Source organism: Chrysemys picta, chromosome 5 (genome assembly GCF_011386835.1).
Source record: "Chrysemys picta bellii isolate R12L10 chromosome 5, ASM1138683v2, whole genome shotgun sequence".
NCBI classification, from domain to species: Eukaryota; Metazoa; Chordata; order Testudines; family Emydidae; genus Chrysemys; species Chrysemys picta.
This window is the reverse complement of record NC_088795.1, coordinates 27976858-28004559: the sequence shown is the minus strand read 5'-3', so window position 1 is coordinate 28004559 and position 27702 is coordinate 27976858. Positions and strand designations below refer to the sequence as shown.

At 52.8% G+C, this 27702-nt stretch overlaps 2 protein-coding genes and 1 long non-coding RNA gene across 4 annotated transcripts in view; 1 reads left to right on the top strand and 2 right to left on the bottom strand.

Moving 5' to 3' along the window:
* Positions 1-27702, bottom strand: part of LOC122172901 (alcohol dehydrogenase 1A-like) — an 89116-nt gene that overhangs the window by 47669 nt on the left and 13745 nt on the right. The gene's annotated exons all lie outside the window — the stretch shown is intronic.
* LOC135983565 (myb/SANT-like DNA-binding domain-containing protein 2) lies at positions 8197-10984 on the bottom strand. Its single transcript, XM_065596159.1, has 2 exons — positions 9917-10984; positions 8197-8921 (listed from the first exon to the last, which is right to left on the bottom strand). Exon 1 carries the CDS (start codon positions 10492-10494, stop codon positions 9928-9930), a length of 567 nt encoding a protein of 188 aa, XP_065452231.1. The 5' UTR covers positions 10495-10984; the 3' UTR covers positions 8197-8921; positions 9917-9927.
* LOC135983571 (uncharacterized) lies at positions 11275-19411 on the top strand. The gene is made up of 3 exons (XR_010601264.1): positions 11275-11471; positions 18083-18232; positions 19085-19411. It is a non-coding gene; the product is annotated as an uncharacterized LOC135983571 (long non-coding RNA).

Below are 27702 nucleotides of genomic sequence, written 5' to 3'. Positions count from 1 at the left end.
GCTAGGGATGCAGTGCCTTGGGTCAGAGACCTGTGGCGCCTTAGAGACTAGCAAACTTGGTTTGCTAGGGATGCAGTGCCTTGGGTCAGAGACCTGTGGCGCCTTAGAGACTAGCAAACTTGGTTTGCTAGGGATGCAGTGCCTTGGGTCAGAGACCTGTGGCGCCTTAGAGACTAGCAAACTTGGTTTGCTAGGGATGCAGTGCCTTGGGTCAGAGACCTGTGGCGCCTTAGAGACTAGCAAACTTGGTTTGCTAGGGATGCAGTGCCTTGGGTCAGAGACCTGTGGCGCCTTAGAGACTAGCAAACTTGGTTTGCTAGGGATGCAGTGCCTTGGGTCAGAGACCTGTGGCGCCTTAGAGACTAGCAAACTTGGTTTGCTAGGGATGCAGTGCCTTGGGTCAGAGACCTGTGGCGCCTTAGAGACTAGCAAACTTGGTTTGCTAGGGATGCAGTGCCTTGGGTCAGAGACCTGTGGCGCCTTAGAGACTAGCAAACTTGGTTTGCTAGGGATGCAGTGCCTTGGGTCAGAGACCTGTGGCGCCTTAGAGACTAGCAAACTTGGTTTGCTAGGGATGCAGTGCCTTGGGTCAGAGACCTGTGGCGCCTTAGAGACTAGCAAACTTGGTTTGCTAGGGATGCAGTGCCTTGGGTCAGAGACCTGTGGCGCCTTAGAGACTAGCAAACTTGGTTTGCTAGGGATGCAGTGCCTTGGGTCAGAGACCTGTGGCGCCTTAGAGACTAGCAAACTTGGTTTGCTAGGGATGCAGTGCCTTGGGTCAGAGACCTGTGGCGCCTTAGAGACTAGCAAACTTGGTTTGCTAGGGATGCAGTGCCTTGGGTCAGAGACCTGTGGCGCCTTAGAGACTAGCAAACTTGGTTTGCTAGGGATGCAGTGCCTTGGGTCAGAGACCTGTGGCGCCTTAGAGACTAGCAAACTTGGTTTGCTAGGGATGCAGTGCCTTGGGTCAGAGACCTGTGGCGCCTTAGAGACTAGCAAACTTGGTTTGCTAGGGATGCAGTGCCTTGGGTCAGAGACCTGTGGCGCCTTAGAGACTAGCAAACTTGGTTTGCTAGGGATGCAGTGCCTTGGGTCAGAGACCTGTGGCGCCTTAGAGACTAGCAAACTTGGTTTGCTAGGGATGCAGTGCCTTGGGTCAGAGACCTGTGGCGCCTTAGAGACTAGCAAACTTGGTTTGCTAGGGATGCAGTGCCTTGGGTCAGAGACCTGTGGCGCCTTAGAGACTAGCAAACTTGGTTTGCTAGGGATGCAGTGCCTTGGGTCAGAGACCTGTGGCGCCTTAGAGACTAGCAAACTTGGTTTGCTAGGGATGCAGTGCCTTGGGTCAGAGACCTGTGGCGCCTTAGAGACTAGCAAACTTGGTTTGCTAGGGATGCAGTGCCTTGGGTCAGAGACCTGTGGCGCCTTAGAGACTAGCAAACTTGGTTTGCTAGGGATGCAGTGCCTTGGGTCAGAGACCTGTGGCGCCTTAGAGACTAGCAAACTTGGTTTGCTAGGGATGCAGTGCCTTGGGTCAGAGACCTGTGGCGCCTTAGAGACTAGCAAACTTGGTTTGCTAGGGATGCAGTGCCTTGGGTCAGAGACCTGTGGCGCCTTAGAGACTAGCAAACTTGGTTTGCTAGGGATGCAGTGCCTTGGGTCAGAGACCTGTGGCGCCTTAGAGACTAGCAAACTTGGTTTGCTAGGGATGCAGTGCCTTGGGTCAGAGACCTGTGGCGCCTTAGAGACTAGCAAACTTGGTTTGCTAGGGATGCAGTGCCTTGGGTCAGAGACCTGTGGCGCCTTAGAGACTAGCAAACTTGGTTTGCTAGGGATGCAGTGCCTTGGGTCAGAGACCTGTGGCGCCTTAGAGACTAGCAAACTTGGTTTGCTAGGGATGCAGTGCCTTGGGTCAGAGACCTGTGGCGCCTTAGAGACTAGCAAACTTGGTTTGCTAGGGATGCAGTGCCTTGGGTCAGAGACCTGTGGCGCCTTAGAGACTAGCAAACTTGGTTTGCTAGGGATGCAGTGCCTTGGGTCAGAGACCTGTGGCGCCTTAGAGACTAGCAAACTTGGTTTGCTAGGGATGCAGTGCCTTGGGTCAGAGACCTGTGGCGCCTTAGAGACTAGCAAACTTGGTTTGCTAGGGATGCAGTGCCTTGGGTCAGAGACCTGTGGCGCCTTAGAGACTAGCAAACTTGGTTTGCTAGGGATGCAGTGCCTTGGGTCAGAGACCTGTGGCGCCTTAGAGACTAGCAAACTTGGTTTGCTAGGGATGCAGTGCCTTGGGTCAGAGACCTGTGGCGCCTTAGAGACTAGCAAACTTGGTTTGCTAGGGATGCAGTGCCTTGGGTCAGAGACCTGTGGCGCCTTAGAGACTAGCAAACTTGGTTTGCTAGGGATGCAGTGCCTTGGGTCAGAGACCTGTGGCGCCTTAGAGACTAGCAAACTTGGTTTGCTAGGGATGCAGTGCCTTGGGTCAGAGACCTGTGGCGCCTTAGAGACTAGCAAACTTGGTTTGCTAGGGATGCAGTGCCTTGGGTCAGAGACCTGTGGCGCCTTAGAGACTAGCAAACTTGGTTTGCTAGGGATGCAGTGCCTTGGGTCAGAGACCTGTGGCGCCTTAGAGACTAGCAAACTTGGTTTGCTAGGGATGCAGTGCCTTGGGTCAGAGACCTGTGGCGCCTTAGAGACTAGCAAACTTGGTTTGCTAGGGATGCAGTGCCTTGGGTCAGAGACCTGTGGCGCCTTAGAGACTAGCAAACTTGGTTTGCTAGGGATGCAGTGCCTTGGGTCAGAGACCTGTGGCGCCTTAGAGACTAGCAAACTTGGTTTGCTAGGGATGCAGTGCCTTGGGTCAGAGACCTGTGGCGCCTTAGAGACTAGCAAACTTGGTTTGCTAGGGATGCAGTGCCTTGGGTCAGAGACCTGTGGCGCCTTAGAGACTAGCAAACTTGGTTTGCTAGGGATGCAGTGCCTTGGGTCAGAGACCTGTGGCGCCTTAGAGACTAGCAAACTTGGTTTGCTAGGGATGCAGTGCCTTGGGTCAGAGACCTGTGGCGCCTTAGAGACTAGCAAACTTGGTTTGCTAGGGATGCAGTGCCTTGGGTCAGAGACCTGTGGCGCCTTAGAGACTAGCAAACTTGGTTTGCTAGGGATGCAGTGCCTTGGGTCAGAGACCTGTGGCGCCTTAGAGACTAGCAAACTTGGTTTGCTAGGGATGCAGTGCCTTGGGTCAGAGACCTGTGGCGCCTTAGAGACTAGCAAACTTGGTTTGCTAGGGATGCAGTGCCTTGGGTCAGAGACCTGTGGCGCCTTAGAGACTAGCAAACTTGGTTTGCTAGGGATGCAGTGCCTTGGGTCAGAGACCTGTGGCGCCTTAGAGACTAGCAAACTTGGTTTGCTAGGGATGCAGTGCCTTGGGTCAGAGACCTGTGGCGCCTTAGAGACTAGCAAACTTGGTTTGCTAGGGATGCAGTGCCTTGGGTCAGAGACCTGTGGCGCCTTAGAGACTAGCAAACTTGGTTTGCTAGGGATGCAGTGCCTTGGGTCAGAGACCTGTGGCGCCTTAGAGACTAGCAAACTTGGTTTGCTAGGGATGCAGTGCCTTGGGTCAGAGACCTGTGGCGCCTTAGAGACTAGCAAACTTGGTTTGCTAGGGATGCAGTGCCTTGGGTCAGAGACCTGTGGCGCCTTAGAGACTAGCAAACTTGGTTTGCTAGGGATGCAGTGCCTTGGGTCAGAGACCTGTGGCGCCTTAGAGACTAGCAAACTTGGTTTGCTAGGGATGCAGTGCCTTGGGTCAGAGACCTGTGGCGCCTTAGAGACTAGCAAACTTGGTTTGCTAGGGATGCAGTGCCTTGGGTCAGAGACCTGTGGCGCCTTAGAGACTAGCAAACTTGGTTTGCTAGGGATGCAGTGCCTTGGGTCAGAGACCTGTGGCGCCTTAGAGACTAGCAAACTTGGTTTGCTAGGGATGCAGTGCCTTGGGTCAGAGACCTGTGGCGCCTTAGAGACTAGCAAACTTGGTTTGCTAGGGATGCAGTGCCTTGGGTCAGAGACCTGTGGCGCCTTAGAGACTAGCAAACTTGGTTTGCTAGGGATGCAGTGCCTTGGGTCAGAGACCTGTGGCGCCTTAGAGACTAGCAAACTTGGTTTGCTAGGGATGCAGTGCCTTGGGTCAGAGACCTGTGGCGCCTTAGAGACTAGCAAACTTGGTTTGCTAGGGATGCAGTGCCTTGGGTCAGAGACCTGTGGCGCCTTAGAGACTAGCAAACTTGGTTTGCTAGGGATGCAGTGCCTTGGGTCAGAGACCTGTGGCGCCTTAGAGACTAGCAAACTTGGTTTGCTAGGGATGCAGTGCCTTGGGTCAGAGACCTGTGGCGCCTTAGAGACTAGCAAACTTGGTTTGCTAGGGATGCAGTGCCTTGGGTCAGAGACCTGTGGCGCCTTAGAGACTAGCAAACTTGGTTTGCTAGGGATGCAGTGCCTTGGGTCAGAGACCTGTGGCGCCTTAGAGACTAGCAAACTTGGTTTGCTAGGGATGCAGTGCCTTGGGTCAGAGACCTGTGGCGCCTTAGAGACTAGCAAACTTGGTTTGCTAGGGATGCAGTGCCTTGGGTCAGAGACCTGTGGCGCCTTAGAGACTAGCAAACTTGGTTTGCTAGGGATGCAGTGCCTTGGGTCAGAGACCTGTGGCGCCTTAGAGACTAGCAAACTTGGTTTGCTAGGGATGCAGTGCCTTGGGTCAGAGACCTGTGGCGCCTTAGAGACTAGCAAACTTGGTTTGCTAGGGATGCAGTGCCTTGGGTCAGAGACCTGTGGCGCCTTAGAGACTAGCAAACTTGGTTTGCTAGGGATGCAGTGCCTTGGGTCAGAGACCTGTGGCGCCTTAGAGACTAGCAAACTTGGTTTGCTAGGGATGCAGTGCCTTGGGTCAGAGACCTGTGGCGCCTTAGAGACTAGCAAACTTGGTTTGCTAGGGATGCAGTGCCTTGGGTCAGAGACCTGTGGCGCCTTAGAGACTAGCAAACTTGGTTTGCTAGGGATGCAGTGCCTTGGGTCAGAGACCTGTGGCGCCTTAGAGACTAGCAAACTTGGTTTGCTAGGGATGCAGTGCCTTGGGTCAGAGACCTGTGGCGCCTTAGAGACTAGCAAACTTGGTTTGCTAGGGATGCAGTGCCTTGGGTCAGAGACCTGTGGCGCCTTAGAGACTAGCAAACTTGGTTTGCTAGGGATGCAGTGCCTTGGGTCAGAGACCTGTGGCGCCTTAGAGACTAGCAAACTTGGTTTGCTAGGGATGCAGTGCCTTGGGTCAGAGACCTGTGGCGCCTTAGAGACTAGCAAACTTGGTTTGCTAGGGATGCAGTGCCTTGGGTCAGAGACCTGTGGCGCCTTAGAGACTAGCAAACTTGGTTTGCTAGGGATGCAGTGCCTTGGGTCAGAGACCTGTGGCGCCTTAGAGACTAGCAAACTTGGTTTGCTAGGGATGCAGTGCCTTGGGTCAGAGACCTGTGGCGCCTTAGAGACTAGCAAACTTGGTTTGCTAGGGATGCAGTGCCTTGGGTCAGAGACCTGTGGCGCCTTAGAGACTAGCAAACTTGGTTTGCTAGGGATGCAGTGCCTTGGGTCAGAGACCTGTGGCGCCTTAGAGACTAGCAAACTTGGTTTGCTAGGGATGCAGTGCCTTGGGTCAGAGACCTGTGGCGCCTTAGAGACTAGCAAACTTGGTTTGCTAGGGATGCAGTGCCTTGGGTCAGAGACCTGTGGCGCCTTAGAGACTAGCAAACTTGGTTTGCTAGGGATGCAGTGCCTTGGGTCAGAGACCTGTGGCGCCTTAGAGACTAGCAAACTTGGTTTGCTAGGGATGCAGTGCCTTGGGTCAGAGACCTGTGGCGCCTTAGAGACTAGCAAACTTGGTTTGCTAGGGATGCAGTGCCTTGGGTCAGAGACCTGTGGCGCCTTAGAGACTAGCAAACTTGGTTTGCTAGGGATGCAGTGCCTTGGGTCAGAGACCTGTGGCGCCTCAGGCCTTGTCTACACTACGAGAGTAGTTCGATTTTACTTGCATCAAATTTTTGTAATCGATATTGCAAAGTCGAACGTGTGTGTCCACACTAAGGACAGTAATTCGACTTTGTGCGTCCACACTAACGGTGATAGCGTCGACATTCGAAGCGGTGCACTGTGGTCAGCTATCCCACAGTTCCCGCAGTCCCCTCTGCCCATTGGAATTCTGGGTGTAGCCGGCAATGCCTTCTGGGTAACAAAATGAGTCGAGGGTGCTTTTGGGGAAACTGTCGTCATCCGTCCATCACTCCCGCCCTCCCTCCCTGAAAGCGCCGGCGGGAAAACAGTTCGCGCGCTTTTCCAGTCATTGACAGCGCGGACGCCACTGTACTCCGAGCATGGAGCCCGCTGCGACCATCGCTGCAGTTGTGGCCGCTCTCAACGTCTCGCAGCTTATCATAAAGGTTTCCCTGAGGCAGATGCAGAAAAGTCAGGCGAGGAGGCTACGGCACCGCGGTGATGTCCTGAAGTCTGAGAGTAGCACAGACCTGTCAGAAAGCAGGCGACCCAGCGCCGAGGACATCACAGTGGCAATGGGTCATGTTGATGCCGTGGAACGGCGATTCTGGGCACGGGAAACAAGCACTGAGTGGTGGGACCGCATAGTGCTGCAGGTCTGGGATGAATCCCAGTGGCTGCGAAACTTTCGCATGCGGAAGGGAACTTTCCTGGAACTTTGTGAGTTGCTGTCCCCTGCCCTGAAGCGCAGTGACACCCGGTTGCGAGCTGCACTGAGTGTACAGAAGCGAGTGGCCATAGCCCTCTGGAAGCTTGCAACGCCAGACAGCTACCGGTCAGTCGCGAACCAGTTTGGGGTGGGCAAATCTACCGTGGGGGTTGTTGTGATGCAAGTAGCCAAGGCAATCGTTGATGTACTGCTGCCAAAGGTAGTGACCCTGGGAAACGTGGAGGCGATCATAGATGGCTTCGCAGTGATGGGATTCCCAAACTGCGGTGGGGCCATAGATGGAACTCACATCCCTATCCTGGCACCGGACCACCAGGCCACCCAGTACATTAACCGAAAGGGCTACTTTTCCATGGTGCTGCAAGCACTGGTGGACCACAGGGGACGTTTTACCAACATCTACGTGGGATGGCCGGGCAAGGTTCATGACGCTCGTGTTTTCAGGAACTCTGGTCTGTTTAGACGGCTGCAACAAGGTATTTACTTCCCGGACCACAAAATAACTGTTGGGGATGTGGAGATGCCTATAGTCATCCTCGGGGACCCAGCCTACCCGCTAATGCCCTGGCTCATGAAGCCCTATACTGGCGCCCTGGACACTGAAAAAGAACTCTTCAACTACCGGCTGAGCAAGTGCAGAATGGTGGTGGAGTGTGCTTTTGGCCGTCTCAAGGGGAGATGGAGAAGCTTACTGACTCGCTGTGATCTCAGCGAAACCAATATCCCCATTGTTATAGCAGCTTGCTGTGTGCTCCACAATCTCTGTGAGAGCAAGGGGGAGACCTTTATGGCGGGGTGGGAGGTTGAGGAAAATAGCCTGGCTGGTGATTACTCACAGCCAGACAGCCGGGCGATTAGAAGAGACCAGCGGGAAGCGCTGTGCATCCGGGAGGCTTTGAAAGCAAAGTTCCTGAGTGAGCAGGGTAACCTGTGACTTTATAGTTTGTGTACTGAGAAGCTAAACCTGCCCCCGTTTCTTTACCCAGTTAATGTTGACTATCCTATCCAGTTACATACCCCCTTCACCCCCCCTCCAACACACGTGTCGAAATAAAAATAGTTCTACTTTGTTAAAGCACACCGTTTTCTTTAATACTGTTTTCGCGGGAATTTTTTAAAACTGGGACGCAGACTGTGGTGCGGGGCGGGTGTAGTGTTGTGACGCGAATGCAGCTTCTAAACTCAAGGATTGACAGGCTCCGCTGCGGTGGGATGCTTGTTTCAACGGAGCCTGTCAACCCCCCTGATCGGGACTGTGTGTATGGGGGGTCTATTTGACTTTGTGGCAGGGGGAGGACGGTTACAGATCCCATGCTGTGTGGCTCTGTCATCCTGCCTAAGGACCGGCGCTTAAGATCTGTAACTGCCCTCCCCCGCCACAAAGTCACAGAGCAACCCACCCCCCCCCCCCAACATTACATCAAAACAACCTCCCAGACTAACCGGGGCAACTAGTCACTGCATCACTGCACTGTGTATGTGCCCTGCTGCTGTGCCTGCCCCCGACTATGTACCCTGCCAAAGGAGACTGTCCTGTCCAATTACCAACCCCCTTTCCCCTCCTCCTCCAAAAGAACATGATTGAAACAGTAGTTAACAGAAACGAATTTTTTATTATCAACTACACATGGCATTGGGAGGTGAAACTTGGATGGGGGCTTGTGTCAGGCGGGAAGGAAAGAACTTTTCAAATTTTGGGAAATGAGAGCCTTCTGCTACTAGAGCTCTCTGCAGGGGTGGAGTGAGACTTAGCAGGGACTCTGCCGCCTCTCCTTCTTTGCACTTTGGGTGAGGTGGGTATGGGACTTGGTGGCGGGGGAGGGCGGTTAGAGATGGACTGCAGCGGGGCTCTGTCCTCCTGCCTCCGTTCCTGCAGAACATCCACAAGGCGCCGGAGCGTGTCCGTTTGCTCCCTCAGTAGTCCAAGCAGCGTTTGAGTCGCCTGCTGGTCTTCCTGCCGCCACCTCTCCTCCCGATCCATGTTGGCTTGGTGCATTCGGGTCAAGTTCTCCCCGCCACTGGGTCTGCTGTGCTGCCTGGGCTTGGGAAGAGGCCATAAGCTCAGAGAACATGTCCTCCCGTGTCCTCTTCTTCCTACGCCTAATCCGCGCTAGCCTCTGGGAGTGTGATTCCAGGCTAGGTTGTGAGACAGTCGCAGACGGGGCTGTGGAAATGGGAAAAAGGGAGTGAATTCCTCAGAAAGATAAATGTAGTTGTGAACAAAGAACATAGTCTTTCTCTGTGAACAAGACCATGCACAGCACCTTTCACATGCGCACTCAGCACAAGGTCGAATTCTCGGCCTTCGCATTCAGTGCCTGGGGTCTTGAACAGCACATTTGAGAAGCGAGGCAGCACAACGGAATTTCTGTTGCAGGCAGACATGGTAAGCCGTACACTTGTGGCAGTTTAAAACTTTTATATTACCACTGGCCTCATTTCACATTTAAATCAATGTCAGTCCCTGCTGCCAGCAATCCGGCAAGCGGGAACTCTGCCCCTGTCCCACCCCCTCGCGGCTGTCCCCGGGAACGATCCCTTTCGGCTGCCCCTCTCCCGCCTCCACCGCGTGGCTGCAAACCAGCGGTTACAGTTCTGTAAAGGAACGGGAAAGCAGTCCCAACACTAACATTCCCCTACCTAATTAAAAGCAGGTCACCATGGCCGACATCACCCTGATGAGGATCTCCGAGAGCGACAAAGAGAGAATGCTCCGGGAAAGCCTCCAAAGACCAGGGCCGTATGCCGCCCTGCTGTGCAGAGCAATGATCCCCGAGTACTTGATAATCTCGTGGCGCGGCAACGTGTCGTACTTCGGAGGACCCAATAAGGCCGCTCTCCCCAAGAACCTCATGCAACGGCTTTCAAGTTACCTCCAGGAGAGCTTCATCGAGATGTCCCAGGAGGATTACTGCTCTATCCCCGGACACATAGACCGCATTTTACTGTAGCTGCAGTAGCAGGGAATAAACAGTAGAGCGGCTTGTGCAGGACAATCACTGAAAAACGGACATTGCTAGATTTCTTTTCAAAACTTGCACTGCCCATTACTAAACCGTTTAAGCGCCTAGGGCACACTAATCATGAACAACCCATTCTTTTAATTGTTAATATTCCTGTTTTGTTAAAAATAAATGTTTAGATGTTTACAACACTTACTGGCTGATCCTTCACCAGATTCTGTGTCCGGGGTAACGGCTGGGGGACGCTTCGTAGGGGATCTCTGTAAGGGTGATGAAGAGATCCTGGCTGTCGGGGAAATCAGCGTTGTGAGAGCTGCCGACTGCCTCGCCCTCCTCATCTCCTTCCTCATCTTCCCCGTCCCCTAACATGTCCGAGGAACCGGCCGTGGACAGTATCCCATCCTCAGAGTCCACGGTCACTGGTGGGGTAGTGGTGGCGGCAGCACCGAGGATGGAATGCAGTGCCTCGTAGAAACGGGATGTCTGGGGATGGGATCCGGAGCGTCCGTTTGCCTCTTTGGTCTTCTGGTAGCCTTGTCTCAGCTCCTTGATTTTCACGCGGCACTGCGTTGCATCCCGGCTGTATCCTCTCTCTGCCATGTCTTTAGAGATCTTCTCATAGATCTTTGCATTCCTTCTTTTGGATCGCAGCTCGGAAAGCACGGACTCATCGCCCCACACAGCGATGAGATCCAAGACTTCACGATCAGTCCATGCTGGGGCTCTCTTTCTATTCCCAGACTGCACGGCCATCACTGCTGGAGAGCTCTGCATCGTTGCCAGTGCTGCTGTGCTCGCCACGATGTCCAGACAGGAAATGAGATTCAAACTGGCCAGACAGGAAAAGGAATTCAAATTCAAATTTTCCCGGGGCTTTTCCTGTGTGGCTGGTCAGAGCATCCGAGCTCGCACTGCTGTCCAGAGCGTCAACAGAGTGGTGCACTGTGGGATAGCTCCCGGAGCTATTAGCGTCGATTTCCATCCACACCTAGCCTAATTCGACATGGCCATGTCGAATTTAGCGCTACTCCCCTCGTCGGGGAGGAGTACAGAAGTCGAATTAAAGAGACCTCTATGTCGAACTAAATAGCATCGCAGTGTGGACGGGTGCAGGGTTAATTCGATTTAACGGCGCTAACTTCGACATAAACGCCTAATGTAGACCAGGCCTTAGAGACTAGCAAACTTGGTTTGCTAGAGATGCAGTGCCTTGTGTCAGACCTGTGGCGCCTTAGAGACTAGCAAACTTGGTTTGCTAGAGATGCAGTGCCTTGTGTCAGACCTGTGGCGCCTTAGAGACTAGCAAACTTGGTTTGCTAGAGATGCAGTGCCTTGTGTCAGACCTGTGGCGCCTTAGAGACTAGCAAACTTGGTTTGCTAGAGATGCAGTGCCTTGTGTCAGACCTGTGGCGCCTTAGAGACTAGCAAACTTGGTTTGCTAGAGATGCAGTGCCTTGTGTCAGACCTGTGGCGCCTTTGCAAGAAAAAAGATGTGTATAATTTTCCTCTAATGTCAGAACGAAGGGAGAGATTTCAGGTGGCCCCAAGGGGTTTTCAAGCCTCGAGTGTCTCTGAAGGGAACGGCAAGGTGGCAATCTGGGAAATCTTCCTGCTGCTTTTGCAAAAATCTCTCTGAAACGACCTGAGGTGAGAGTTCCATTCAGATATTCCAACACAGACTCATCAGCAAGTTGGGCATGTGGAGACATGTTTGGTTGCAGTGATGGAAAATGGGACGCTCTGACCAGGAGGTAAGGACCATAGGCGTGCGCAGCACATTGCATTAGGGTGTGCACCCAGGGATTTTTTTTTCTTTTTTTAAAGGCGAACATCATAAACGGCTGGGTGTGGGAGGGGGTGCTGTGTGCGGGAAGGGGCTCAGGGCAAGGGATTGGGGGGCAGAGGAGGGGGTGTGGGATGTATGAGGGGGCTCAGGGTTGAGGTGCAAGAGGGGGCAGAGGGCGGCAGGGGGCTCAGGGCAGGGGGCTGGGGTTCAGGAGGGGTGCAGTGTGCAGGAAGGGGCTCAGGGCAAGGGACTGGGACAGAGGAGGGTGTGGGATGTATGAGGGGGCTCAGGGAAGGGGCTTGGGGTACAGGAGGGGTGCGGAGTGCAGGAGGGGGCTCAGGGCAGGGGATTGGGGAGCAGGGTGTGGCAGGGGGCTTAGGACAGGGAGTTGGGGTGCAGGAGAGGTGCGGCAGGGGGCTCAGGACAGGGAGTTGGGGTGCAGGAGGGGCAGGGTGCAGGCAGGGGGCTCACGTCAGGGGGTTGGGGGCAGGAGGGGCTCAGGGCAGGGGGTTGCAGGGCAAGGTGCAGGCAGGGGGTTCAGGGCAGGGGGCTGGGGTGAGAGGTGCAGGCAGGGGGCTCAGGACAGGGGGTTGGGAGCTCAGGACGGGGGTTGGGGTGAGAGGTGCAGGCAGGGGGCTCAGGGCAGGGGGTTGTGGGGCAAGGTGCAGCAAGGGGGCTCAGGACAGGGGGTTGGGAGCTCAGGACAGGGAGTTGGGATGCAGGAGGGGGTACAGGGTGCAGGCAGGGGGTTGGGGTGAGAGGTGCAGGCAGGGGGCTCAGGACAGGGAGTTGGGATGCAGGAGGGGTACAGGGTGCAGGCAGGGGGTTCAGGGCAGGGGGTTGGGGTGAGAGGTGCAGGCAGGCGGCTCAGGACAGGGGGTTGGGAGCTCAGGGCAGGGGGTTGGGGTGAGAGGTGCAGGCAGGGGGCTCATGACAGGGGGTTGGGAGCTCAGGGCAGGGGGTTGGGGTGAGAGGTGCAGGCAGGGGGCTCAGGACAGGGGGTTGGGAGCTCAGGGCAGGGGGTTGGGGTGAGAGGTGCAGGCAGGGGGCTCAGGACAGGGAGTTGGGAGCTCAGGGCAGGGGGTTGGGGTGAGAGGTGCAGGCAGGGGGCTCAGGAGAGGGAGTTGGGGTGCAGGAGGGTAGGCTGTTTGCAGGCAGGCCCGGGGCTGGGGATCTGGGCTCCCCCGTCCTGGCAGGCAGGCTCGAGGGCGGGGCAGAGGGGGCCGGGCCGGGCCGAGGCAGCCAGGGTGGATCGCAGGGCGCTGGGCTGCTCCCAGGGCTGGACTCAAGCCCGAGGGGGCCGGGCCGGAGTCCCCGAACAGCGCCGGGGAGCGGAGCTCGCAGCCGGGCTGCGGGAGGGGGCCTGTGGGCCGGGCTCGCCCCCTGCCCCGGGCCTGCTGGCTCCCAGGCCCCACTTAAGGTGGGCTGGGCTCAGGGGCGGCCTGACCCCCCGGGTGGTGCCCGGCCCCCTGGCCAGCGCGGGGAGCCGCAGGCGGGTCTGGGACCCTGGGCGCTGGAGGGGGGCAGCTGCCTTGGGGGGGGGGAGCTGGGGCAGCAGCCCCGCGGGCCACCTTAAGCGGCTGTGTTGGTGCTGCCGGGTGGGAGGCTGCCAGGGAGCACATGGGGCTGTTAAAGCAGCCAGCCCAGCCCTGGGGAAGGGGAGCCCGGCTCAACGGGGTGCAGGCCGGGGGCTCAGGGCAGGGAGAGGGGGTGCAGGAGAGGTTCGGGCTTACCCGCAGCGGCGCGCTCCCTGCCTGCCAGGGCCCCGTGCCAGGCCGCTCCCCGCAGCCCCGGGGGAGGGGCGGGGCAGCACAGGGCTCTGCACGCTGCCCTTGCCACGCCTCCAGGTACCTCCCCTGAAGCTCCCATTGGCCGCAGTTCCCCGTTCCCGGCCAATGGGAGCTTCGGGAGGCGGTGCCTAGAGCAACCCCTTACCCCCAGAGACATGCTGCCCTGCTGGCTGCTTCGGAAAGCAGCGCGGGGTCTGCGGCACCACGGGGGGCAAATCCCGCGGGCCGGATCCAAAGCCCCGAGGGGCCAGATCCGGATCCGGCCCATGGGCATTAGGGTGTGTGCCCGGGCCCGCCCCGTGCGCACGCCCATGGTAAGGACCTATAGTTTCCCAGGATGAAAGTGAAGAGAGACCAATTTCTTTCATAAGAGACAAGCAGTTCAGCCTCAGTGCTAGCAGGAGAATCCATGTGGAATTATGGGGTTTTCAAATCTAGGACAAACTCACAAAGAAGTTTAGAAATTTAAATACCAACATTTTTAGAAGTACTAATCAAAATCAAGTAATATTTTATACAGAATTTAAAATGAGATGCGGTGGAATTTTAAAAGCTGTTACTATTTAGTCTATCTGTGCACTGTGACAATAGTTTCAGATCATTTGACGCCATTTGTAACAGGATATTTATGTCAGTCATTTATTTATTGTTCCTATTTATGTAATTATCATAGATATTTGTTTCTGATCAATAAATTATTTTATATAATATGGCAACCCCTAGCAATAATGATTTGAATTAAATACCTATTGAACAAAAAGAAAAATGGAGAATCATAGAATCTCAGGGTTGGAAGGGACCTCAAGAGGTCATCTAGTCCAACCCCCTGCTCAAAGCAGGACCAATTCCCAACTAAATCATCCCAGCCAGGGCTTTGTCAAGCCTGACCTTAAAAACCTCTAAGGAAGGAGATTCCACCACCTCCCTAGGTAACCCATTTCAGTGCTTCACCACCCTCCTAGTGAAAAAGTTTTTCCTAATATCCAACCTAAGAGAAAAGCCCTGTAATTGTTCAGCCTTAAAACCCCAATTCCAGAGAGTACTTATGCACGTGACTAACTTAAAGTATGTGAGCCATCCCACTGCTGTTAGTGCTCCAATCAGGAACATGCTTAAATACATTGATGAATCAGTGTCCCAGTTCACAATAATTCCATATTAAGAATAATAGTTACTGAATGATAATTAGCCTTTTCATTCAAACAGACCCCACACCACACCTGAACTCTGCCACCTTTTCCTATTCTACTGTTTACCAGGTTTCAGAGTAGCAGCCGTGTTAGTCTGTATCCGCAAAAAGAACAGGAGTACTTGTGGCACCTTAGAGACTAACACATTTTTACCAGGTTATTTTTCCCCAGAAAACCTTGGCAATTTGGATGTTTGGTGTAGTAGACGGTTGTATTGGAAGAGGCTAGATTGGTGCCCTTTCCCCCACTAAGCAAGAGTGCATGCATCCCTTAATACATATCAATTGTTAGTTTGTAATTAGCCTGTCCATACCCCATCCATCAGGTTTATGTGCATTCACATACCCTCTCCCCCCACCCAAATCAAATCAGGTTTGTATGTATCCAACACCTACGCCCAATACACTTACTAGCACTGCCCCCACTATTAAGTTTGTGCTCGCATGCACTCTTATCAGGTTTGTGCCCCCACCGCCTGATCCCATTACCTTTGTGTGCACCAGATCCAATTCATTCTTGGGCATACACCACAAACAAAATGACATGTGAATAATGAGAGCAGGAAGAGGCCATTTTGTATTAGGATTATTTGTCACCTCTAAAATGCAGCTCCCCATTTGGTGGAATACATCAATCAGTTACTACTGGAATGGGGATGGGAGAGGTGGAGCAGGGGTGGAGTCGGGCCAGGGCTGGGGGTAGAGGGGGCCTGAGCACCCACCAGCGCCACTAGAGTCTGCTCCTATGGGGGCTACCCCTTTTGCCCTCCCCCTACTGGCCTAAAATCAAGCTTGTGTGCTCATGGACTGCATGTTCCACCAACAACCAGTTTTATGAGCACAGTGCATCAAAATTTCAGTTGTAATGTGAATAATGACTAAAAGTTACCCTAAACCCAATAATTTAAAACTATTTGAAAAACAAAACAAAACTAGCCCTTAGACCAGACCTAGTGAGGATCTACCTCTCTACCAAATCTGGGTACGTAGATAGTATTCTGAAGAGTTGCTACTCAACCCTAGCACTGCCTAGGACAAATTTAAGCCAGACACTAAAACTGGAGATTTCTTATTTAAAAGTTTTTAAAAGAAGTCAAACAGCCACTACATTAAATGTTCCAATAGTATAAAAACAAATTGGGTGTGAGTTCTCACAATGATTGTCAATCTCCCTTTAGAGAAAAAACAGGAACATATTCCCCACTGGCAATCCCTTTTATAATGCAACCGAAAATACAGAGTTGCTAATAGGAGCCTCTGTACATTCAAAGTCAACAGATGGCGCCACTGCAGAAGCCTTTGCTTGTCTTTCCTCTGGGGTTCTAAAACAGTTTTGATGTGGGCCTAATCTTATAAAAATTGTTCTATGGACCATTTCCTTACCTCTTCGAGATCAGGTAACACCTTCGTGGCAGGTACAGCAAATGCTTCCAAAGAAAAGTAGTACTAGGAACATATTGACAGTAATTTCAGTACTAGGAACGTGAGATCTGCCTGCTCACTGAAGACCACCATCAGGTCCTCCATGTGCCACCACCGATACATAAACCTCAACTTGGGACCTGCTGGTTTAGAGGCAAGTACAAGGAGTTAACTCTTACAACAAATGCCTATCCTTTCTTATGGTGCAGGTTTTTTTCAGTAGCTGTGCCTATCGGTAGTAGGAGTTCTTTCCTGCTCAAGTCTCTCTGCCTTCTTTCATTCCTTGGTGGAGTGGAAACCTACAGGTTATATTGACAAAACACAATTACATTAAAATGAGAGCAAAAAACAATAACAAAAAACAAAAACAAAAACAAAAAAAATAGACTGTATAAACAAGTCAAGGATTATAAACAGATTGGTTCACAACCTCCAAGATGTATCCCCCTCTCTGGTGGTACATGGCAGTAACAGAGCATGTGGGAGCCATACACATTCTTCTTCAAAGTCTAACTAAATCATTACCCCTATGGTGCAGAGGGGAACCTCCCGCCAATCATTCCATCACACTGTTTTTAAGCTGGGCTACATATAACAAATCAATTCATTTCCTTAAGAAGCCAGTGGGCGATTTCTATCATCTAGGATTTTAGGCCTTCCTGTGGGAAAGCCAACCTTAGGGGGATAAAAAGGGAGGAATACGCTACTACTAGATCCCCACTTAAGCTCGCCTTTATCCTACCATTGGTAGGCAGGAGGAAATAGTGACAGGTTTGTCTCCAGCTTTCATCATAGAAAGAGATGAGGCTCTGGTTTCTGTACAGAACACAAGGTGTTTCCACACAACGTAATTTTTGTGCCACTGATATTGCAAGCTACGCCCACTAGAGCTGTACTAGCACTGCCCCAGCCCAACGCGTGCATGCTCGCTAAAGGCCCCCCACGTGGATCATAACTGTACGCAGGGCCGGCTTTAGGCCGATTCGGCCGATTCCCCCGAATGGGGCCCAGCGCCTAGAGGGCCCCGCGCAGCTGTCCACCCCGCCGCCGGCCCACTTCCCCCTCCTCCCCTGAATGCTCCGCCCACCTTCTCCTCCCTCTCCCCTGCTTCCCGCGAATCAGATGTTCGCGGGAAGCCTGAAACAAGCAGCAGGCAGGAGGTAAGGGGGGGGGGGGGCGAGGAGAGTTTCAGGGAGGCGCAGTGAACAAGTTTTCTCCCTCCTCCTTATGACACCCTTTTAAATACCTGAAAACTGTTAGCATGTCCCCTCTCAGTCCCTCCGGCCTGGCCCCGGCCGAACACCCCCAGCCCGGTCCCGGCCGAGTGTCTCTGGCCTGGCCCGGACCCCGTGGCGCCGGGCTCGGGCCCGGCTGAGCGGCTCCGGCCCGGGTCCAGACCCAGAACCGGCCGAGCGGCTCCAGCTCGGGCCCCGCGGCGCCAGCCCCAGCCGAGCGGCGCCAGCGCGGACCAAGAGGCCCCGGCCCTGGCCCAGCGGCTCCGGTCCAGCTCGGGCCCCGCGGTGCCGGCCCTGGCCAAGTGGCGCCGGCCTGGCCCGAGAGGCTCCGGCCCGGCCCAGGCCCAGCGGCTCCGGCCCCGGCCCCGGCCTGGACCCGGACCCAGGCCCAGGCTGAGCGGGCCCCGACCGTACCTGGACCCGGGTCTGGAACCAGCCTGGACCGAGCGGACCCAGCCCAGACCTGGACCCGGGCGAGCGGCTCCAGGCAGCGCGGTAAGGGGGCAGGGAGCAGGTGTTGGAAGAGGGCAGGGGAGTTTGGATAGGGGTCGGGGCAGTCAGAGGGCAGGGAACAGGGGGATTGAATGGGGGCAAGGGTCCTGGGGGGGCAGTCAGGAAGGAGCAGGGGTTGGGTTGGGTGGTGGGGGGCAGTCAGGGACAGAGAGAAGAGGTGGTTGGATGGGGTAGGAGTCCCAGTGGTCCATCAGGAATGAGAGGAAGGGTTGGATGGGGCGGCAGGGGGCAGTCAGGGGACAGGGAAGGGGGGGTGGATGGTGCAGAGGTCCCGGGGGGGTGTGTGTCAAGAACTTTAGGTAGGCTTAGCATGCATCCGTATACATTATGCAATATATGTAATATATAATTTTATTATTTATATAAAGTAAATAATACATGGAAGAAATGAAGGTGTTTTTTTATGTAACTTTTTGTTTTTTTTCAGTCATCCCTGTTGGGGCCCCGCCGAAAATGTTCGAATTGGGCCCCACACTTCCTAAAGCCGGCCCTGACTGTACGAAGAACAACCCAAGAGAGAAGTATGTGCAAAAGCATCTTACTCCACGGCACCTCATCTCACTTCCATGTGGCACAAGTAAGAGTCCCGTGCAGATGGCTCTATCCCTGCACGAATCCTCTGCAGCAGGCTCTGAGCAATTTGTAACTAACTTTCCTCAAGCAAGAGACTAGCTGTTTGCATCTATGCTGCAGGGGAGCTGGAACTAGGGGCACTGGGGTGCCCAGCATGAAGTAATATTAGCAAGCGAATGCATGGTTTCCATCATACATGGGGTTTACAGTGTTGTTCAATGGCTTTCAGCATCCCCACTATAAAAAATTGTTCCAGCACCCCTGAATTGCTGTTACCATAGGTGCCAACCCCTTGGGGGCTCCAGGGCTGGAGCGCCCACTGAAAAAAATTAGTGGGTGCTTAGCACCCACCGGCAGCCAGCTCCCTCCCTCCTCAGTGCCTCCCATCCACCAGCAGCCCAGCTGATCAATTCCTCCCCCTCCCTCCCAGTGCCTCCCACCCGCCACAATCAGCTGTTCCACAGCGTGCAGGGGGCGCTGGGAGGCAGAAAGAGGAGCAGGGATGAGGCACACTCGGAGGAGGGGACAGAAGGGGGTCAGACGAGGTGAGGAGGGGGTGGGGTGGGAAAAGGCAGGGCGGGGGTTGGGGAAGGGGTGAGGGCAGGACCTGGGGAGCAGCGGGGGCGGCAAGAGGCGGTGCGGGGGTGGGAGCTTAGGGGATGAGGGCGGGTGGGGCCGTGGGCAGAGTGGGGGGGTGGAGTAGCCCTGGAACCCAGAGGAATCCGGCACCTGTGGCTGTTACTGTACAGATTTCCTGAAAAAGGTGATTTGGCTCCCCTCCCATTACCCTGTGTTTATTTTGTCACCTTAGCCTGTCCTAGTATTCACACTACTTATTTCCCTCTCTCCTGAACAGCTTCCCCTGAACTTCACCCTGGTGGGGAATACACATCTCCAACACCCACAGAAAGTAACCGGAGAATGGGAAACATTGCAGCCATGGCTATCTGGGGGGTCTGGTAAGTCGGCCAGAGTGGTGGAGGTACAGAACGTCACAGAACGTCACAGCATGAAAATGTTATGTTTCTTCGGGCAGAATTAGACCCTCACTAGCTGAGCACCATCTTTCGGAAACCGGCCATCGGCGGGCGCCCCCCTCTGGCCTGGCGGAAAGCCGCCCAAAGCAATATGGCTGCAGCTTTTTAAGGCCCAGCCGCCCTGGCCAGGCATTCCTTTTCTATGGCTGGAGAGTTCTGCTTCTGGGACAGCAGCTTTCTGCTCGCATACCCGATGGGATGTCTCTCCCCCTTTCCGTCAATCTGCATTTGCACCACCCCCAGCCCTCTTCTGAAGCGTCAGTGAACACCAGAAAGAGCTTGTCAAAGTCCTGCTTTACCAGCACCGAGCCCTTGACCAGAGCCTCTTTCAGAGCACAGAGACCCCTCTGCCACTGCTTGGTCCAGACCACCTTATCTGGATTACCCTTCTTACATACATATCTCATCACGGCGCTCCAGCCTCTGCTTTGCCCCTCCTGCCAACTCACAACCGGCCACCCGCTCCTCTTTCTCAGGCAGTGCCTGTCGCTGCTTTCCATCCGCCCTCCTCACGGTGCCTGCACCGCTTTTAGCCTCAGCCGCAGTCCCTCTCATGCCGCCATGTGGAAGCCTGGACCAAGCCCCCCGCCTCTGAGGTGCTTTCTTCATCTGGTCCCAACCATTCTGATGTTCCCGGGGTAGCGGGGTTCTACTGGCTGTGGGCAGCTCCTAGTGCCGCTTCTCCCCATTGAGCCCCCCTTTCCCTGAGAGCCTGGAGCAGTGTCAGAATTTCAAAGACCAGGGCCCCCGCCTGGGCACGTGGCCCTCTGCTCCTAAGCCCCGCCCCCGGATCGTGCCACCTCAGAGGTTCTCTCGGGCCCACCTCACAGTCGGCGCTCGCCGTCCTCTAACCTGAAGTCTCGCCTCAGTCTCGAGCTGACTCAGCCTCTCTCTCACACCGAACGCCCTCCCTCTTGAACCAATTACCGCCCAGTCTGAGCCCCGCCCCCTGGTGGAGCCCCCTGTGGGCTCCGTCCAGCCCTTGTGTCTGCGACTAAGTTTTGGAGTCCTGGTGCCATGGCGGCAGGGCAGCGATGCACAGAGCTGCCTCCAGAGGTGCGAGGGGCGGATCTCACCTGTCAGGCTTCCCATGGCAGCCCCCGCACTGAGCCTGCCCTGGCCTCTTCCTACGGGGCAGGGGGAACCAAACCATCCCCTGCTGTCCCTCAGCAGTGCACAGAGCCTGCCTGCCCCTGCTTCCCCACTGTGCCAAGCTTGGCCCCATCCCTGCTGCTCAGGCTTTAGCACCAAGCCCACCATGGCTTCCCTCATCCCCAGCAGCGCGGAGCCATCCCAGACTCTTTGGCAGAGCCCACCACCAGCCCAGGGAGGAGTTGGGCCACTCCCAGCCTTAGGCAGTGACTTCCCATTTGCACAGCCCGACTCCATTGACAGGAAAGAGAAACCAGGAGATAGCGACCCACATCCTCAAAGATGTTTGGGCCCTTCACTCCCATAATGGCTATGTACCTTGGAGGAGCTGGGCCAATATAGCCAAAAGATACAGCAAAAGCTTCTAGTGTAAAGAGACATCCCCTGCACAGGCATCAGAAAGGAAATGACCCGCACACTGAAATGTGCTGAGGTGCTATCTACACATCAGTATATTGAGTCCTGGAGGTTCTTCTTTTTATCCATAGAGGTTTAAATTAATCTTCTAGGCAAAGCACTTTCAACCTTGATTTAATTATAGGGATGTGTTTTATAGTACACAAAAATAAAGAGCTTGTAATTTTACAATTCTATCTACAAGAGACCAAATGTCATAACCCAGTACCTTAAACTTTAAACCATTCTAGAGTTACATGGAAATTCTGTTCTTTATTCCCCCTGAAGAAACAGAATATATAGGGTTTGTATGTGTGTTTGAATCTTTAGCGATAATAATCCCAGTAGACAGGCACCTCTGACCAACAAAAGGGCCGCTCAGGAATGCAGCAGGGAAAGATCCTTCTACCCCTGGGGCAACTGTTCCAAACCCCCCAGAGTGAACACACACACACGCACACACACACACCGGAAGAATATAGGAAAGGGAAATATTTCTTTCCACGGAGATGAAAGGAGAAAGATAACAGGGGGAAAGATGGGGGAAGCGGTAAAACAGGGTTGCGTTCATTACAAGGCCCCACTAGTACCACAGTCGGAAAGAGCTGGGGGGAGAACGGTAATTCTATTTTATAGAGGATTTTGCTATTTCAAAATCAGATTTCATTCTGATTTGGAATCATATTCAAAAATTTTGAAATTCTGTGTGAAATGGAATTGCTGATCTCCACTGAGCTCTAAAGCAGCCTTGTAGGCTGCCCCAAAGCTGGAGACCCTTGGAGCCTTACAAGACCTAGCTCCACAGTAGCACACCTGGTGGGCTGTCCTAGAGCCATAGAACCTAAGAGCCCTACCTGGCGAGGAGTCACGAGCCTGGCAGCTGGGGCTCCCGCAACTTTCAGGCTCCCAGCTTCCCATCAGCCCACCAGGCAGGCAGCTGAGGAGCTGGGAGCCTGGAAACCCAGGTTCCCCAGCAGCGTGCCACATGGTCAATCAAGGAGCCCGGCAGCTGAGCTGTCAGGAAGCCAAGCAAGTTTCTGATGGAATTCTGCCTGGCCAGCAAAGTTCCATTGGAAACATGCTTGGTTTCTGGTGGATTCTGTCAGAATTGACACAGTCCTGCAGTGTGTTTCAATTTCAACAAAAGAGCAAACTCTGGCAATTGTTTTTTTCTAACAAGCTCCGCTAATTAGCAATGGAGAGCAACACGACACAATAGTTTTAAACAATAAGACCATCATAGACAAATCAAACAGCAGGGAAGATAATTTTTAAATAGGCAGAAGGTATGGTAATTATTCAGTGGAAATGCAACCTGCACCAACGCAGTCTTTGAGAGGTTTAGCCAACTTTACACCAGGTTAACTAGCAGCAATCTATTCTATTGAATAGTCAGTCCTGACAGATCTTTTGTTTAGCTGTGGAAGCCCTTTATTTTTCCAGGTACGCATGATGACTCTGGCTGAGGTATGCTAGAATGGTACTTTGCTGAATTAAAGCCCTCATCATCATACCATCAGGTTTCAGGTCTCTCATAGCGTGCCATTCATCCTCTAAGAAGGAAGAAGCCACTGCACCTGCGACTCATCAGCTGCCTCTGAATTGGGTTTAAGTGAAGGGGGAAAGGGGCAAGTCAGAGTACCTGTAAACAGAGAAAAGACGACTATTGAATCTATTGAAGTCGTGGAGTTCCCCTAGTGTAACTGCAGCTGCTGCACACTTCTTCACGGGCTTTTTCTACAGCAGGCGAACAATCACCTAATATTGAGTATTTGCTTTCCAAGTTGCCCACTTTTGAATAATAAATCATAGGGCAAGGGTAATAAATAAAAAGCACATCCCCATGCATATTTCAATGGAACAAAAAGCACCTGGTATAGGAGAAATGAATTAACAAATGCAAAGAGAGAGAGGCTGTTTCAATTCATTATGCACAAGAGAGTTTTCTTCACAGCATTAGCAAAATTAATGCCTCCATAGTGAATTATATCTTCATGCACCCTACCAAAGTTAATCTCTAGTTCTCTCCCACCCCTATAGAATCTCATTTTTAGTAAAAATTCTGTTTAGTGCTTGTAGATCTCAAAACACTTTACAAATGAGGTCAGTACAATCATCTCCCCTCCCCCACTTTTTTTTTTTAAATGGAGGGGGACACTGGCACAGGGAGGCAAAGTGACCACCAAGTGACCCAGCAGCAGAGGCAGGAATAGAAACCAGGTCGCCTGAATCCCTGGCCAGTGCTCTAAACCACTAGACCACACTATCTCACATGTATTAGCATATTGAAAATTTAGTGCACCGTAAAAGTCAATTTCTGAGAAACTTGAGATTGAATTGAATATAAAAATATTACATTAATCTACTTTTTAAAAAATGTCTGAATGGGAAAGGTGCAGAAACCAGGGGACCTTGCTAGTTTTAGTCCAATCTTATCATAGCCACAATCATATATTGTGCTCAGGAAGTGAGCTTTAGGGCCTGCAGATCTCAAGCAATCTATAAGCCTGGGAACAGTGAAGGAACCAAACAAAGGCCTATTCTTGTGCACCTTAGAAGCTTTAGGAGGGCAACCTTATGCACCTAAGTGGCAGTGCGATCTCCATCCTCAAGATCACACTGCAGTCTGCCCAAAACGTGTGATCCAAGAGAAAAATCAAACTTGCACCACTAAAGGGTAGTTACTTCCAACGACCGCATTTAAAGGGTAAAAAGATGTTAATTAAATTAAACGTAACAATACCAAAATTCTTCACAAGTTTATCAGATTCCTTTTTGTTTAGCCAAAGAAAGAACTGAGACTATACTTGAATGTATACATTTTATTAATTGAATTACATAAATAGTAACAAATACATTCATAAATAAGGAGTTACAGAAAGCAAAGCAATGTGATATGACAATCAAAGTTCAATCCATGCATTTAACATGGGGTCGTTATCACACTTTTATCAAATAGGTATAATCAGAGCTAGATCATTCATTTCACACATCAGAAAGCGGCGATTTTAGCAAAATCATCTTAATACAGAACAGAATTAACTACCCAGTGTAAGTCCTTTAATACAGGTCATTGTTCAACACGGAATTGGCAGAAGTAGAAGTTTCCCACAATTATTACACTTTGAAAAGCTCAATAAGGTTTAAGGGATCCCCTAAAGCTGCAGAAATGCTACCCTCTTGAAAGTCTCTGGAGATATCTTTATTCTGCCTGGTCATCTTCATCCAAGATTTTGGAATTAGGAATGACAGTAAGAACTGAGGTAGCCAGGTGGGTCCTGCATCCTTGTTGAGCTAAAAATTCAAACCTCAGTGCTTTCAAACACCTACCCGAAATTAACTTTCACACCAATTAAATTGCACCAAACAGGCAACCTCAGCTTTGCCCTCTAAATACATCTACTAATGTACGGATACAAAAACATCTAGAATTGCCAACAATTCACACTAAACCAATACCAGAAAAACAGTCATAATCACAAAATACTGCACCTCTACCCAAATACCAAGACTTAACAGAAAAATACCTACCTAAAACATCCACATCATCATCCTTTGAATTCAGTAAGCGTAAAGGACTACTAAAACACCACTACTGCCACTTCCACCAATGGACACAACTACTAAAAACACTCTCACTTCTGACACAATAGGTGCAAAGTTAATTTTGAATGTGTGGTACACTTTGGTTGGTGTGACCGTTTAAGTAGAGCAGGTGTTTGAAAGTTGTGAAGTGCGGAGAGTAACTGCCAGTTGCCAAAACATTTAGTTTTGTTTGCTTCCTTTTAGAAATGTGTGAGAAATACACAAGTTAGGCGTTACCTGGAGTAAATGTTAATTTTCTGAACCTTAACTTTATTTGAAGAGTTTTGGGAGGAGAATTGGAGGGGAGTGGAGGATTCAAATGTATACCTTCCCTTAAGTCACATCTTTGCACTTCCAGTAGGAAATGATGATTTCTTAATAATAGGAAGTTATAATTCTATACAACTTGAGTGTTTAAGGTCCATGCATTTCAGATTCACAGTTATGCCATGGTACTGACACTTCCTTCTTTTCCACTTCTGCTTCATGATGCCTGAATCAGAGAGAGGGAGCAAAAAGCGTGTGTAAATGAGAACCGATTTCGACAACGGTCCAAAACCGCCCCGGACACTCCCTTTCGGATCTTACCACCAATAGCATGTCAGGTCTCCAAGAGTCCAAGAAGTGAGTAGAAAGCAGGAGACTTGGCTGCAGAATTCCAGGCAAGTTGGAAGCGCTGTCGGAAGGGCCGGAACTCTGGACACAGTCTCATGGGGGCGCCAGAAATAGTAGCAGATGAGACCTGTACCCTGTTTACAGGGTGCTCATTCAGAGCAGTGGCTGCATTTGGCCAAGTGCCAAGAGACTAGAGGGCAAAGACCGGATCCCTGATTACAGGGCGGTCGTTGGCAGCAGGCTGTGAAGACAGCACGAGGCCAAGAGACCCAGAGGGCCTCGGAGACGCACACCCTAGTTACAGGGAGGTCAAGCGGCCCACGTAACGGAAATGATTCTAATCCCCCAGATTTCAAAAGCTAGATGCAACCTGTACCCTGATTACAGGGTGGTCGCTGGCATTAGCCAAAGAGGAGAGACCATAATCTGAATTACAGGAAGGTCAAGCTGTCAAAGTACCAAAGAGCTCGATATGTCCCATCCTAGAGAGGCTTGTGACATGGACCCTAATTACAGGGTTGTCACGCTGACTAATGGGGCAGAGCACGGCGTAAAGCCAAATGAGCAAGAGGGCAGAGACCCAGACCCCAGTTACAGGGCGGTCACATTGCTCAGTTTAACAAAGAGCTCAATGCCCCTCCAAAGACAGGGGGAGGTGACTTGCACCCTGATGACAGGGCAGTCACCGTCAATAGCCAGATAACGGAGCAGAATGTCAAAACGACACAATAGCACAGACCGCGACACGGCTTACAGGGCGGTCATGCTGCTCAAGGTATTAAGAGGCTCGAGATTCCCCTACAGTCTAATTACATGACCTGAGGCCTGATTTGAGGTTGGTTACTGTGCCCAGAGTTCCTTTCCTTTTCCTTCATCTTCTTTTCTCCTCCGTGTATGGCATTCCTGACACTTCCTTCTTCTCCACTTGTGCTTCATGATGTCTGAAACAGAGAGATAGAGCACAAGGCGTGGGTAAGTGAGAACCGACAATGCCATGTCCCGCACGCAAACTCAGTGTAATCTACTGATACACGGTTCCTTTCCGCATCTGCAGACAGTCTGGATATTTAGGTCCAAGACAGTCCTTTGTGGTTTCTTCGGGCAGAATTAGACCCTCACTAGCTGAGCACCATCTTTCGGAAACCGGCCATCGGCGGGGGGGGGGGGGGGGCGCGCCCCCCCCCCCCCTCTGGCCTGGCGGCCATCGGCGGGGGGGGGGGGCGCCCCCCCCCCCCCCCCCCCGTGGCCTGGCGGCGGCGCCCCCCCCCCCCCCTGGCCTGGCGGCCATCGGCGGGGGGGGGGGCGCGCCCCCCCCCCCCTCTGGCCTGGCGGCGCGCCCCCCCCCCCCCCTCTGGCCTGGCGGAAAGCCCACCTAAAGCGATATGGCTGCAGCTTTTTAAGGCCCAGCCGCCCTGGCCAGGCATTCCTTTTCTATGGCTGGAGAGTTCTGCTTCTGGCACAGCAGCTTTCTGCTCACATACCCGATGGGATGTCTCTCCCCCTTTCCCTCAATCTGCATTGGCGCCACACCCAGCCCTCTTCTGAAGCGTCAGTGAACACCAGAAAGAGCTTGTCAAAGTCCTGCTTTGCCAGCACCGAGCCCTTGACCAGAGCCTCTTTCGGAGCACAGAGACCCCTCTGCCCCTGCGTGGTCCAGACCACCTTCTCTGGATTTCCCTTCTTACATACCTTAGTGATTCGGGTGGCTATGAAGCTAAAGTGGGGAACGAATCTCCGGTAGTAGCCCGCCATCCCAATGAAAGCCTGGACTTGCTTTTTAATCTGGGGAACGGGCCCATCTCTGATCACCTCCACCTGAGCCGGCTCTGGCTTGAGGCAGCCGCCCCCCATTTTGTGGCCCAGGTCTGACATCTCTCACAACTCCCGCCGCCCCACCACCACCTTTGCACTTCCCAGCTTTTATAGGCAGACCTGTGTCCTGGAGCCAGTTCAGTCCTTGTTTAACCTGGGCCACATGGTCCTCCCAGGTCTGGCTAAAAATGCAGATATCATCACTATATGTCAAGGCAAAATTCTCCATCTCAATGAGTAACTGGTCCACGAGGCGCTGGAAGGTGGCAGGTGCCCCATTTCGGCCCAAAAGGTAGGACCAGGAAGTCTTATAACCCCAGAGGGGTGATAAAAGCAGATTTCTGCCCAGCATCCGGATCCAAAAGGTACTTGCCTGTAGCCCTTGGTGAGATCCATAGTAGTGAGATAACGACCCCCACCTCCCCGTCCCGTCTAGAAGATCATCAGGCCTAGGCATGGGGTAGGCATCCAACTTGGTGTTGGCATTAAGCCTCCGGTAATCCGCACAAAACCAGATTGACCCGTTCTTCTTGGGGATCAATACTACGGGAGAGGCCCAAGGGCTGGAAGACAGCTGGACCACCCCTATAGCCAGCACGTCCTTGACCTCTCTCTCCAGGTTGGGCTTTTTTCCCAGTGACCTGGAACGGGGAGCATCTTACCGGGGGGTGGGCTCCTGTCGCCACCTGGTGGACAGCCAGGTTACTGAGCCCAGGCTCGTTGGAGAGCAGCGCCTCTCGGATCTCAGCCTACTGGGCAGGGGTAAGCTGATCTGAGAGGGGAATTGATTCCGGCGAAGGGCCGGCCCCGTCTCAGGGAATAGATCCACCAGTGGGTCATCTTCCTGCTCCTCCCGCTGGCCACAGATGGCCAGTAC